We start from the raw sequence: 12,798 nt of genomic DNA on the forward strand, positions 1-12,798 counted from the left end.
TTTCAGGCACTGAATAACTGAACCTACCTCCTTGCACAATCAATTCAGATACAACTTAAGGAAGGCCAGTTCAACAGGAGAGTGCAAAACAAGGCCCCAGACTACTGCAGGTGGATTCTCCCACATTGGCAATGGAACATCTTAACTTAATGGCAGCAGGTCCAGGCTGAGAGCCTGGACATTCAACACCTTAGGTTGGCAGCCAGCAAGTCCAGTATGACTCAGAAGTGACCACGGTGGCCAAGGAGGAGCTCATAGAAAGAAGCATCATTTCCAAACCAGGCATTTTTCCCTTGAGAAAGCCCGAGACTGCCAAAAATCAAGTTGTCAGTATCAGCCTTTGGTACATCTGTAACATTCGGCAAGGATAATAGATTCTGGACAGGACCACAGGCAAATGGTGTGGCACAAACATTTTCTGCCTTCAGAAGACATACTTGTGATTTTTTGCATTGACTTAGCTGGTGGAGGGTGCAAGAGCAAACTAACCATTTTGCCCCATGCAGTGGAGTAAAGAGGGGTGTTTTCATTTAATGAATTTAAGCAATGCCCAAATTGGTTCTCTAATTGGCTATTAGAACTCAAGCTTTGTAGTGATCACATCAAAAGAAGACAGATGATGCTTCTAACACTGTGAAGGGGTGAATGAATGGTGATAGCTGTCAATTCCTCTGCAAGAGAGCCAAGCCCCATTGAAAAGTCCTTGGAGAATCTCCTAAGACCCACACAAGCTCAACTTCACCATGGTCAGAAAAGATGGCTCTGTTCCCAAGGGTAACTAAATGTTTCTGAAGGAAAGCTACAGCTGCTCCTACAGTTATCTATTTATGTAGAAGATCACTATAAAAGATATATAGATACATAAAGAGTTTAATTTCATTGCAAGCTTCTTTTATGTAATCTTCCTAATGTGTCTTGAGATGCAGCCTCTGCAAACCCTCTGAGAAGCAGCTCTTTAATCTCTGCCTTTCACACTGGAAATGTGCAAATTAGCTTCCAGGATCTGCACACAGCAGAGGACCACATCTGCAAGTTGACAGCAAAACTTCTGTAACGGGGAGAGAGCGTTCTGATTCACAGAAGGAGGAAAGAGGGAGGAAAATAAAAAACACAGAGTGAAATAAAGTAAAATAACATAAAAGAATAAAACAAATAACATAAAGGCAGGCAGCCTGGGCAGAGGTAAGCACACCAATGGGCACCTCCTGAATGAAGGAGCTTCTTGCCTCACCTGCCTAATCCCCAGGCGGTAGGCGAGGATGCGGTCCACAGCGTTGGGGTTCATCTGGGTCCACTGCAGGCTGTAGGAGTACACACGGGGCCGGTTCTGCCACAGCGGGTTGTAAGTGTCATAGTAAAACTCTGGGGCATAAGCCTTGCCTGCAGAAGACAGCAACAAAAAAGGGAAAACAAAGCAAGATGGTCAGAGAGGTGGTTGTGCAGCTACATGCTGCAGACTGCGACCACCCCCCACCTCTGTCTTTTGAGTCATTTTGTTATGCATCATCCAGGGGCAATAGTTTGCCACTGATTCACTCCTCAGTGGCATCACGGGCCCAGGTGTGGGCAGGGAAGGGGAAAAATTCCCTGAGCTCCTGACAAAGCCAAGCTGGAGCAATGCAATGCATCTCGGTGCTCATTCCTCATGGCTCAGCTAACTGGAATAGAGAAATCAAAACAAACCACGCAGCACTGAGCGGGGAAAGGCTCAGCGACAGCTGCTGGACCTGGCACAAATAATACGGAAAGACATCCGTACAAACAATGGATATATCCAGCGACTGCTGCCTTCATTGCATCTTCTTTCCCACTTCCCAAGTGAAAATGTACACAAGCAGTCTTTTGCAACATGGCAGATGCGTAGATTTACAGCGTTGTGTACGTTATTTAGCTGAACACACCAATCTGCACAGGAGATACACGAGCGGAAACACCATTTCACAGCACATCCTGATTCACAAGCAAGTCACCAGAAAGGTATTACAGCCTTCTTAATAAACGTGAAAAACGTGGGAAACAAGGGAAATGTGTATTATGGAGAGGGAAGGGCACCTATCAGGGTGGGTATTTGTTATTCTAACAAAAGAATGCATCTGAATTTCCAGCATGGAGCTTGCCTTTCTCATGGAAGCTTCCTAGCCACCACCGTCCATCGCGGTGACATGCCTGTGAGTATCACTTATCACCCTACTGACATCTTTAAAAATGAAAGGAACACCACCAATGGAAAGCACACATTTTGTCTGAGTAGCCATTAGTACTGCTAATACGAAAATACACGTAGCTGTGTTAGATTGGAAAAAGAAAAGGGAAGAATGTTCTTCCAGTTTTCACTTGTCGTTAGTGGGAGACAGGGCCCCAGCGCAGGCCTCAGCCTCGCAAGGCTCACTGCGAGCATCAGGGGGATGTCCAGAGAAAGAAGTAGAGAATCACAGTGCTGTGGTTTTGTGGTTTAGCTGGTGGAGGAGCTGATGAATGACCTCCTGGAGATCTTTGCATTTCTCTGCTCGGACAGAATATTCCCAGTGCTGCTGCCTGCCATTGGGGTGGGCACTGCCTTTGAAGGCTGGAGTCCACCAGAGAAGGACACTGTCTACCGCCTGCTCGTGCCCATGCAGGCCCCAAGAGGGCACGTCTTCATCCCAGAGATGTGCTTCCTCCACAACCCTGTTGGCAAGCTGTGCAGAATCCAGCAACCCAGCCTCCTCCACACGCTCTGCACTGGCTCCTACCTGGATGTGCAGAAAACTGTCACCTGGTTCAACGTACAGGTGCCAACAGTCTGGACGGCCACCCCCCATGCGCACGCCTACGAGCTGCAGGTGCTGCCCTCCTGCCGCTCCTGCAAGCTCCAGCTGAAAGACACCTCCAGCGGAGAGAAGCTCCTCGTTGAGTTGCTGTTCGGGGTGCAGCAAGGACACTCGGACATCTTCCTGAGCAGCCAGAACTCAGAGGCAGTGTGCCCTCGTGGCCAAGAAGGCCAATGGCATTCTGGGGTGCATTAAAAAGAGCGTGGCCAGCAGGTCAGGGGAGGTGATCCTCCCCCTCTACTCTGCCCTGGTAAGGCCTCATCTGGAGTACTGTGTCCAGTATATATTTTTTATACAGGGAACTCTTGGAAAGAGAGCAGCAGAGGGCCACAAAGACGGTGAAGGGCCTGAAGGATCTCCCCTGTGAAGAAAGGCTAAGTGAACTGGGTTTCTTTAGCCTTGAGAAAAGAAGACTGAGAGGAGACCTGATCCAGGTTTATAAATACCTGAGGTGTGGGGGGCAAAGTAGTGATGCCAGACTCTTTTCAGCAGTGTGTGGAGACAGGAAAAGGGGGAACAGACAGAAACTGCAGCACAGGAGTTCCGCACAAATGCGTGCAAGAACTTCTTTACGGTGAGGGTGACGGAGCACTGGCACAGGCTGCACAGGGGAGTTGTGGAATCTTCTTCTCTGGAGATATTCAAGACCTGCCTGGATGCCTACCTGTGCGACCTGGTGTAGGGAACCTGCAGACTCGATGATCTCTGGAGGTCCCTTCCAACCCCTATGATTCTGTGATTCTGTGAATTCCAGGAAATCCGTTGACTTTGTATGATGTTGACCTATATATGTATAGAGCTTTTGCTTGTCATGAGCAAGTTAGGTGGAGATTTGGACATTTTATTTGATTTATTAGCTTCAATTCAGATTATATTGTGTTTTTTTGCATTCTGATATCTTATTTAATAAATCAGTTTTCCGCTGCTGTTTTGTTCTGATGAACAAAATCTGGTTGGGATGAGCAAAGCGCAGGACCTGGCACTTGGTCTTAGTGAACCTCATCCCCTTGGCCTCAGCCCATTGAATCAGCCTGTCCTGGTCCCTCTGTAGGGCTTTCCTACCCTCAGGCAGATCGACGCTTCCTAACAACTTATTTTCATGTGAGAAGTCACTGAGAGTGGAAAATAGATCCATAAAACAATATTGCATCTTGTGCTAGGTGCACCTAGGATACAGCTGCATTGATGCTTTTATCTGTCTATAAATCACCGTCAGCTGTTCAATCAATTTGCAACAGCTGCACAAGTACATGCTGGCCAAACCATAAGCAGACATGAATGTTATGCCGATGTGCAGATGAGGCGTCAGGAGCTTACTAGTACGAAAGCAGATAAAGTAGCAGACACTGTTAAAACATCATTATTTTCTGAAGGATAACAGCCATCAAGTTATACACATAGCTTCAGTCACTGCTTATTTCACATTGATCTAAGAGGGGTCGGGGAGGGGCAAGCATCACCTGTGTCACCAGTCCCAGTGCTGCAGAGCACATGCAAAGGCCTATCCCTGCAGCAGCCCTCACTTGGAGCCCCCTGCACCCACTGTGCAGCTTGCTGCACACAGCATCCCAGCTCCTCTAGGCACTACATCTAAAATATTAGCTACTGACTCCCTGCTAGCATGTGCCCAGAAACAGCATGAAAGGCAGTAGGGAACTGATTCATAGAAAGCAAGTAAAAAGAAAAGCCCTGTGGATGGCTTGCTGCTGATTTGTGCCTCCTCTCTGCATCTCTGAGATCTCAGCGAAAGCCTAAGTGCTATCCTGAGCAGAAGGGAATGGATGCACTCACTCCTGGGCTGGCACCTTGACCAGGCACGCTTCTTTTTCACCTCACTCAGTCATTTCTCCCTTAGAAAAAATGAAATAATCTCCAAAATAATCGTTTTACTTCAGCTGCCAGTGGACGCGTTCCAACGTAATGTAAGAAATGGAGAACATGCACTGTAAATCTGAACGGTAATGAGTGCAAACACAACCCACTGATTTCCAGCAACGGCAATAAACTGAACAACGCCGTTCTCTCCCTAATTATAGCAGCTGACTGCAAACCCAGATGGAGCCTGCGAGTGCCGGGTGAGTGTTGATGCTGCTTGTCATGCAGAAACAAACAGGAGTAACCACGCAGGCAAAGCACCAGGAAGTGACAGCTTTGGTAGACACACAGACACAGCACGGAAGGATCCATTTCCCTGCGCTGTCTGTTTATGTTTCCCCTATCTTCAGATCTATTTCTGCTAATTCGCTCGGCGTTAGGATGTTTGCAAAGGCAGCATCTTTGCTGTCTCAGATCCATATTGGTAGCACATATGCACTTTAACTTAACGTGACAAGGAGTTCAGCGTAAGCAATGAGCGGGGCGTCTCGCGCTCTGTAACAGCAGCTATAAACGTTGAAGGAAAGATAAAATAAAATCAGAGATTTACAAATGCTTCCCCTTCTGGCAAACCCAGCTCCAGACCTTTCTATCTTTAAAATTCACGGAGATTATAAATCCTAAACAAAGCGATATTTTTAACGGTGTAAAATAGTGGGAGACACAAAGTTTATGAAAAATTCTGCCCATTACTGTGCTCTGCTTTATTGCTGCATATATATTTTACGAAGGATTTTCAATAAGGAAGCGGAGATGCTTTGTTCTGTATCTGCATGTGGGAAAGTGAACATCCAGCTCTGCACAGGCTGCCCACAGAGGTGGTGGTGCCCCGTCCCTGCAGACACACAAGGTCAGGGGATGGGCTGCGAGTGTCCCTGCTCGTTGTGGGGCGGCTGGACCAGAAAACCATTAAGAGTCCCAACTCAAAATATTCTGTGGTTCTACGACTCTATGATCTCCTTGACCCACTTTGGGCTTCCCACCACCAGCCCATTCCCACCAGTGCCAGACAACTGCACAAGCAGTTTGGGATGCACGGCCTTCAGCTCTCATAGGATGTATGTCCTCCTTCCTGCGGGCTCACTCTGCTGCACAGCCCCATCCCTGGGTGCTGCTCTGCTATACCACATGCAGGCCCCATCTGCAGCCTTCTCCTGCCTTCTGGATCTCATGCACGACCTGCTCCACACCAAAGCCACACTGCTCACACTGCTCTCCTCCATGGTAATCTGTCTCTCAAAAAACTACAGTCTGAAACTAAGGCTAAAAATGAAAGGTTTGGTTTATTTCTTTCTCCAGCAATGCAGCTACAGATATCCTCATCGCTGCTTGCAATCATCGTCACCCCTCGCACCACTTCCTTGCAGGCAATATTCTACAACTGAGACAATCTGTAAAACCTTAAACCTTTCCAGGTGCAGCACTACGCTGTGGGTTTTGTCTGTGCAACATCTCTAAGATACTGTCTGGCCAAGACTCGAGGATGGGTGGCAAAGAGCACAGACGTGGCCCTACCTCAGCCCTCCTGAAAAGCCACTCCCAGAATGGGTATTGCTTGGAGTCAAATACAGAGCCTGAGAATCTCAGCACCACAGTCTGACCCTGCAGCCCCAGCTGTCAGACCGAGACGGATGCTGACGTGGGAATCTGTCAGGGGTGGGTCGAGGGGGTCAGGCCTGGAGCTGCCAGAGCTCAGGGACACCGCTCTGACATAGGGTTTGGGTGGTGCTGCGTGAAGCCAGGAGTTGGACTCGGTAATCCCTGGGATACCATCCTACATCCAACTCCATCCCTAACCCCAACCCCATTCGCAGCCCAGCCGCCACCTGCTGGCTGAGACTGGCTGCTCACAGCCCCGCTGGTTCTATGGGGAAATCCCTCTGCCAGCTCCCGGGGACGTCTGCACGCTTGCTAAAATTGTAGGTTATTATTTTTACACACGCACACGCTTATGTATGCCCTGTACATACATGTGCACATACACATCCATGCATGCACACATCTGTGCCTGAGCTCCTAGAGCGAGGTGGAACGTGGCTGAACACAGCAAAGCGAAGCCTCCGTTCATGGTGCAGGCTGCAATTTGTCTGACACCGATGTGAGCTCGGCAAGAAACCCACCCATGGAAGGGGAAACGGTGTCACGTGCCAGTAAGTGCTAAAGACTTGATAAAGGAAGGAGCAGCATGAGAATGTGGCTGCTGCTGGACCTGCACCATCCTGCAGCCATGGCATCACCCCACAGCCACTCTGTGCTGGTGCCAAAAACATCCTCCAAGCATCCCATGCTGCTGGGTCCCACAGCTGCCCCTTGGACAAGTCCACTGACTCCAGCTCCAGTCCTGTCCCTGGTTCAGGCTCCTCCAGTAGCTTTTCAGGTTGCTGTCAGCTCTCTTCTCTTGGTGTGCAGAGTTGTACGTTCATGTTCCCCTTATCTCCTCTGTACCTCCCCAGTTGCTGCTGAATATAAGTACCTGTGGCTGCTCTGATCACTCCAGAGACAACGCCATGCCCTCACATCACACAAGCAAACATGCTTCTCAGTGCAATCAAAGCTCTTCAACCCAAATGTTGCTCCACTCTCCTGAATTATCCTCACTGCACAAAGCATCTTGTGGTCAATGTTTGGGATTCTTTGGTTTCCTCTTATCAGCTTCACTGCACAGCACAGCACAAAGCAGGTCAGGCTCCTGCATGGCTCCTTTTGTAGTCTTCAGGGCACGGCCCGCAGGAACACTGCTAAACCCAAAGCAGCATGTGCCAGCAGAGGTATTGCACTGGTGCTTGGCACAGTCACAGTCCCCATCCTTGCTTTTCCTGAGTGACTCAGTTTTCTCTACTACGTCACAAAGGTTCACAAATAAATCAATCTGCACCGCTGTGAAAACCTCAGATAGAATCACAGAATCATTCCAATTGGAAAAGACCTCTGAAAACTCCAAGCTCAACCCCAGCTCAGCCCACCATACCCACTGCCCACATCCCTCAGTGCCACACCTCCACTGCTCCAGGTTTGGAGACTGCAGTGCCACTGCATCGCCGCTATTTGGAAGGGAATTTTTCCCTAATCCATTCCTGCACTCTCCAAATGAAATGCTTTGGCCTTAAGCTGTAATCAATTTACTTCATCTTTCTCCTCTTCCTTGTTGACAGGAAAGGCATGGCTGGGATCTGGTAACAGCACCTGGAAACCTTTGGTCACATTGGGCACTGCTGGCCACACTGATTCCCTGTGAGAAATAAATACCCCAAGCTGTCAGGCAGACAGCTGCTGGCTCAGCTCCTTCTGGAGCATGTCCTGCAGCAGTGGGAAGCACAGCACGGACCTTCTGTGAGCTCTGGAGATTGCCTTTCCTGTTGGATGTTTTTAGGAGACTCTCTGGGCTCATGAGCACTTATCCTCTCCACGGTCTCCAAGGTCTTTAATTAAAGTCAAATACCTGCTGTGCCCAGCTGATGAATGAGAAATAATTTTCTGTAACAGTAGTGATGCTTCAGGAGGAATTTCAAGACCACACAGGCGAGAATATACAGTGACACATGGTCTTCAGCTGTCTCCTGAAGCTCCCAGCCACCCATGACTGTTCCTATGTGGGAGAACAGACAAGGGGAAATGTAGACTGGATAGGAACAGAAATAAAAATCCTGACTATTAGAATGAGAAGTGGAACTGGAATACAAGACTACTGCAGCCAGTGGCACAGGAAAAAATTTTCTACCATCCTTGAGAAAGATATAAATGCTACTGCAACCATCATTAGGCTTTACATGAAAGATTATAACTTATATAGTGAGTTTATAGCCTGTAACATTCATTTAGACTTACTGGAAAGCTAGGAACTTATAGTCAGCTTGTAATCAAATCTTCCTGAGAGAAACAGTGCTGCAGACAGTGAAGATTTAGAGGTAGTTTGTATGGATGTCTTCACAACAGAATAAATTAATTTAGCAGGAAGCCAACCCACTCACTCTGCTGACACATAACAGCTGATGGAGCTCAGGTGGTCTGACCTCGACCTCAGCCTCATGTTTGCTCACCGAACCTCACAGCCTTTCCAACCAGCTGGAAGGATCCTGCCTGTGACACAGATCTGCGCTGAGAAAAGGGAAAACTGATGCTTGCCTGCGGAGATGGAGGCTGCTCCCTGCTTCTGAGCTGCTGAAATATGTGCCTCTGACCTTCCTCACTGCTGCCCTGCACATCTCTGCTGTATCCAGGCATCTGCAGCATTCCTGCAAGCAGTCCTGGTAAATGATGAGCCATTTGCATGCAGGAAAAAACCTCCGTACAACAGCAGTCACGATTAAGTCTGCACACAGTGGAAGCACAAAAGGATGTAAATACAAATAATGCAGTGGCTCTCACACACGATTTGGCATCAGCTAACAAACATACCTCTCTTGGCTAGTGATACAACCACGGCAGACCTGTCTGACACTGAGAAGCAAAGGGGAGTTGGGTGAGGTGGATTAAGTTAGCTCCAGACATGTTTTCAGACAGCGATGTCTGAATTCCTTCTACAAAGGGCCAGACTAAAAGGGAAGCTGGAGCCATGTCTGCCACAGCCAAAGGAAAAACGTGGCTGTGGGGATGTGCACCCAGGGCAGCCCTCACCTTGAGTGTTACAGCCTGGTAATTACACTTTAATTACACTCACATGAAGTTCTGTCCACTTGTCATGAGAAATTCAACTGACAGATTGGGCACACATACAGCTGACTTCAGAAACGAGACTGCATGCTGCTAACATGCTTTCAAAACATGCAGCTTCAACAAACTGCATCCAGTTTTAAACACTGCATCGTTTTCAAAGAGCTTTAAAGGAATTCTTGCCAAGAACTGAATTCCACCACACCACTGGAAAATGGTAGGACCAGTCAACTTGAAAAGTGAATTATAGGGTCAACCTGGAGATTGAAACAGAGTGAGTACTTCCCAATGAACCTGAGTGAGAATGAGTCAAATGCAGATGTGATGCTGCACTGGGGCTCCACCAAAGCAAAAAGAGGCAAATGAAAGTGACAGGACAAAGGGGAACGGTTTTAAAACTAAAGGAAGGGAAATGAAGTTAGACATCAAGAGGACAGCCAGCCTTCCAGCACAGATCCTCAGATATGGCTTTTGTTCAGCCAATGACATGGCTCCTGCCTGAGAACAAAGGAAAGCCTGTGCCTGGTGCCAGGAAGCCCTGTGCTGAGGGAGCCGGGCTCCAAAAGAAGGTGGTGTATGCTCCAATCATAGAATCACAAGGTTGAAAAGGACCTACAGGATCATCCGGTCCAACCATCCACCCATTCCCATTGCTACCACAAGCACTAACCCATATCTCGTAGCTCCTCATCCAGACATCTCTTGAACACTGCCAGGGACAGCGACTCCAGCACCTTCCTGGGCAGGCCATCCCAGTGCCTGAGCACTCAGAGAGAAAAAGTTTTACCCAAGAAAATGGACCCAAAGGTGAAATTTAGCTTCAGACACAACTCCAGGCTATGACTCCTCCTCTCAGATTTTGCTATTGTATCCCTCCTCCTTGCCATGTTTTTGTATCACAAAACCATAGAATGCTTTGAGTTGGAAGGGACCCTTCAAGGCTCTCTGTTATCACTCCTTGCAGTGCACAGGGGCACCCACAGCTCCATCAGTGCTCAGAGCCCATCCCCTGACGTTGGGTGTCTGCAGGCATGGGGCACCACACCTCTCTGGGCAGCCTATGTCACTTGGAGCCATTCCCGTTTCCAGCGTGTGAAACTGTGTTTGAACTGCTCGGGTGTGTGAAGCCATTTAATCATTTTTGGCAATGTTTTGAGCACCAGCACTGCTCCTTCAGCCAACTCTGCTGGGTTTTTGTCTGGTAACCAGAAGGACAAAAGTTCAGCTTTGGTCTTTTGAACAACCCTGTTTCCTTTTTGGTCCAGTTGTGTAATGAGCCGGGCCGGGACCCACCACGACCCTGCTGAAAGAAAGCCAACAGGAGCCAAAGCACAGGAAAAGATGCTACAAGGAAATAGGTTTATGTAACAGAGATGCACGTAATTATAAAGGTTAAGTGAATATCTGACTGTTGATTCTAATTTTAATAGAAAATGGAAAACAAGTTTTGATTGGCATCAAACAAAAACTGATTATTCTTCAGCTTTTGCTCTTAAACAAAAATGAGTAATGATAGAACTAATCCAGTGCCAGCTTGGGGCTGGTGCTAGGAAGAGAGTGATTGTATTTTCTCCTCTGTAGCGGTGTGCTTCACCTCTGTCTGTCACTGGTTTGCTTCCTGCAGCAGGAATCACATCCACGGCCATGTCACCCCTACCTGGCAGTGGTCAGCTTGCTGACTGCCCTGGATGTGGCCCGTATTTTATTCAGCTTTCTTTTTTTATCCTTTAGCACATTTCAGGCTAAACTAACAAGTTGAGCCACTCCAGGAAATGCACTCCAGTGCCCAGAAAACACGTGTACTCTCACTGGTCTCAAAACTGATTGAAAGAAAAATATAAACACGTTAGAAGATATAAAGGGATGTAATTTCTGGATATACATAAATTATTTAGATTAGCGCAGACATGGATTTTGCAGCTGAGGTAAAAAGCCTCAAGTGTTTCCCTGGTTGAGTCACCATTCCTGGATGTTTGGATGTGATGCTCAGGGACATGATTTGGTGGAGGGCTGTTAGAGTTAGGGTAGTATGTTTAGGTCGTGGTTGGACTCAATGATCTTTAAGGTCTTTTCCAACTTGCAGGATTCTATGACTGATTCTACTAAAGAAGCCCTTACGATGTTTGAATAGGTTTTCTTTGAACTAAGCCATTTCTCAAAAAAACATCTTCCATTTTACTGGGCTTAACCTCTTTTTGACTTCATCTTTGAAGGCTCCCATTTCATCCTCATCCTGTCACGAAGCCCTTTTGGCTGCGTGCCACGCGGCCATTTGCTCACTTCATACCAAAGCAGGTTTCTCCTTTGGCAGCATCTTCACTTTTTCAGGACAGAAATACTCGTCCTTCGGTGAATACTCAATGCTCTTCACTTCCTTGTAAAACTCAGGGGGCCAGATGCACTCAGGTCCACGCAGATAATCAGAAATGTTGGCTGCAGTGGGAGCCTCACCTGAACACAAGGCTTGGGCAGTGACGCAGTCGCTACCCAACGTGCTCACCTGGTGCCAAGCACGGAACAGCCCGTGGGCATCTCCAGCCCAGTGTTACTGTTTCTCCCAGGGAGTCCCACAGTAGCAGCAGCAAGCTCCTGGTGCTCCCGCTGAAGTCAATGGGCTCTGCTGACTGCCAGGGAAATAAGACAGCTGTCATGCTGGCATTGAAACATAGGAAAAGAAAAAAAAGAAAAAAAGAAGAGAGAAAAAGTGCTGTTCTCTACTTTTGCGTGGTTTAAAAGCAATTTTCAGAAACAGACATCACCACGATAGCATCTTTGTTCGGGCTGTAAATCAGCAGTGAGGAGATGAAAATTCAGACTGAGGCTTTCAATAACACCACCGAAGAGAAGAAGATAAAGAGCAAAGGGAATCAGACCTCAGCCTCAGCCCTGCACTCCGGCAGATTTCAAAAGGATAACCATCAGAAAATTGCCCATTAAAGCAAAGTATCTGAGTGCCTCCTGACAGACGGGAACGCGTCGCTGAGCGACCCAGGGCCAAACTACCAGAAGTATCTCCATGGTTCGGGAAAATGTCACGGCTAATCTCGTGGCAGATGAAGTATCTAAAAGCAGTATGTTGGCACCCCACGCTCCCCAGCCAGGCAGAATCCGACATGAGCATACGAGGGAACAGGAGTCCAAGGAGTGCTTTGTTTTCAGAGATGCCCCCCGGTAACATGTGCAAGCTCCAAGATGGTCTGGATTTCAATGATATGAAAATGTCTTGTTTAAATTGATCTCTAGAAAAGTGAAATAAGTAACTTGTCTAGCAGACCAATATGACAAAACTTTGGGGTAGGGAGCAGACAGAGCACAGAACTACAAAGGAATACAGGAAGGATAGGACCATCCACAGGCCTGACAGCCTAAGTGGGCTGCTGTAAAAGAGATTTCTGAGTTTCTTGGTTCATTCACCTGGACATCCCTGACCTCATGTGCCTTGTTTTCTCTGCTCTAGAGTGAG

General features: G+C 47.8%; 1 protein-coding gene across 3 annotated transcripts in view; it reads right to left on the reverse strand.

The window, feature by feature from the left end:
• MDGA2 (MAM domain containing glycosylphosphatidylinositol anchor 2) overlaps positions 1-12,798 on the reverse strand; it is a 267,795-nt gene that overhangs the window by 38,669 nt on the left and 216,328 nt on the right. For all 3 annotated transcript variants that reach the window (XR_010622915.1, XM_065748210.1, XM_065748222.1), the window contains one exon: positions 1,232-1,380. Coding sequence is in view for 2 of the 3 variants with exons in the window: in XM_065748210.1 (XP_065604282.1) it covers positions 1,232-1,380 (149 nt within the window). In the remaining variant the exon portion in view is untranslated. The remainder of the gene's footprint in view (positions 1-1,231; positions 1,381-12,798) is intronic.

Source organism: Cyrtonyx montezumae, unplaced genomic scaffold (assembly GCF_038088225.1).
Source record: "Cyrtonyx montezumae isolate F1298 unplaced genomic scaffold, pur_monq_1.0 scaffold_10, whole genome shotgun sequence".
Taxonomy (NCBI): Eukaryota; Metazoa; Chordata; class Aves; order Galliformes; family Odontophoridae; genus Cyrtonyx; species Cyrtonyx montezumae.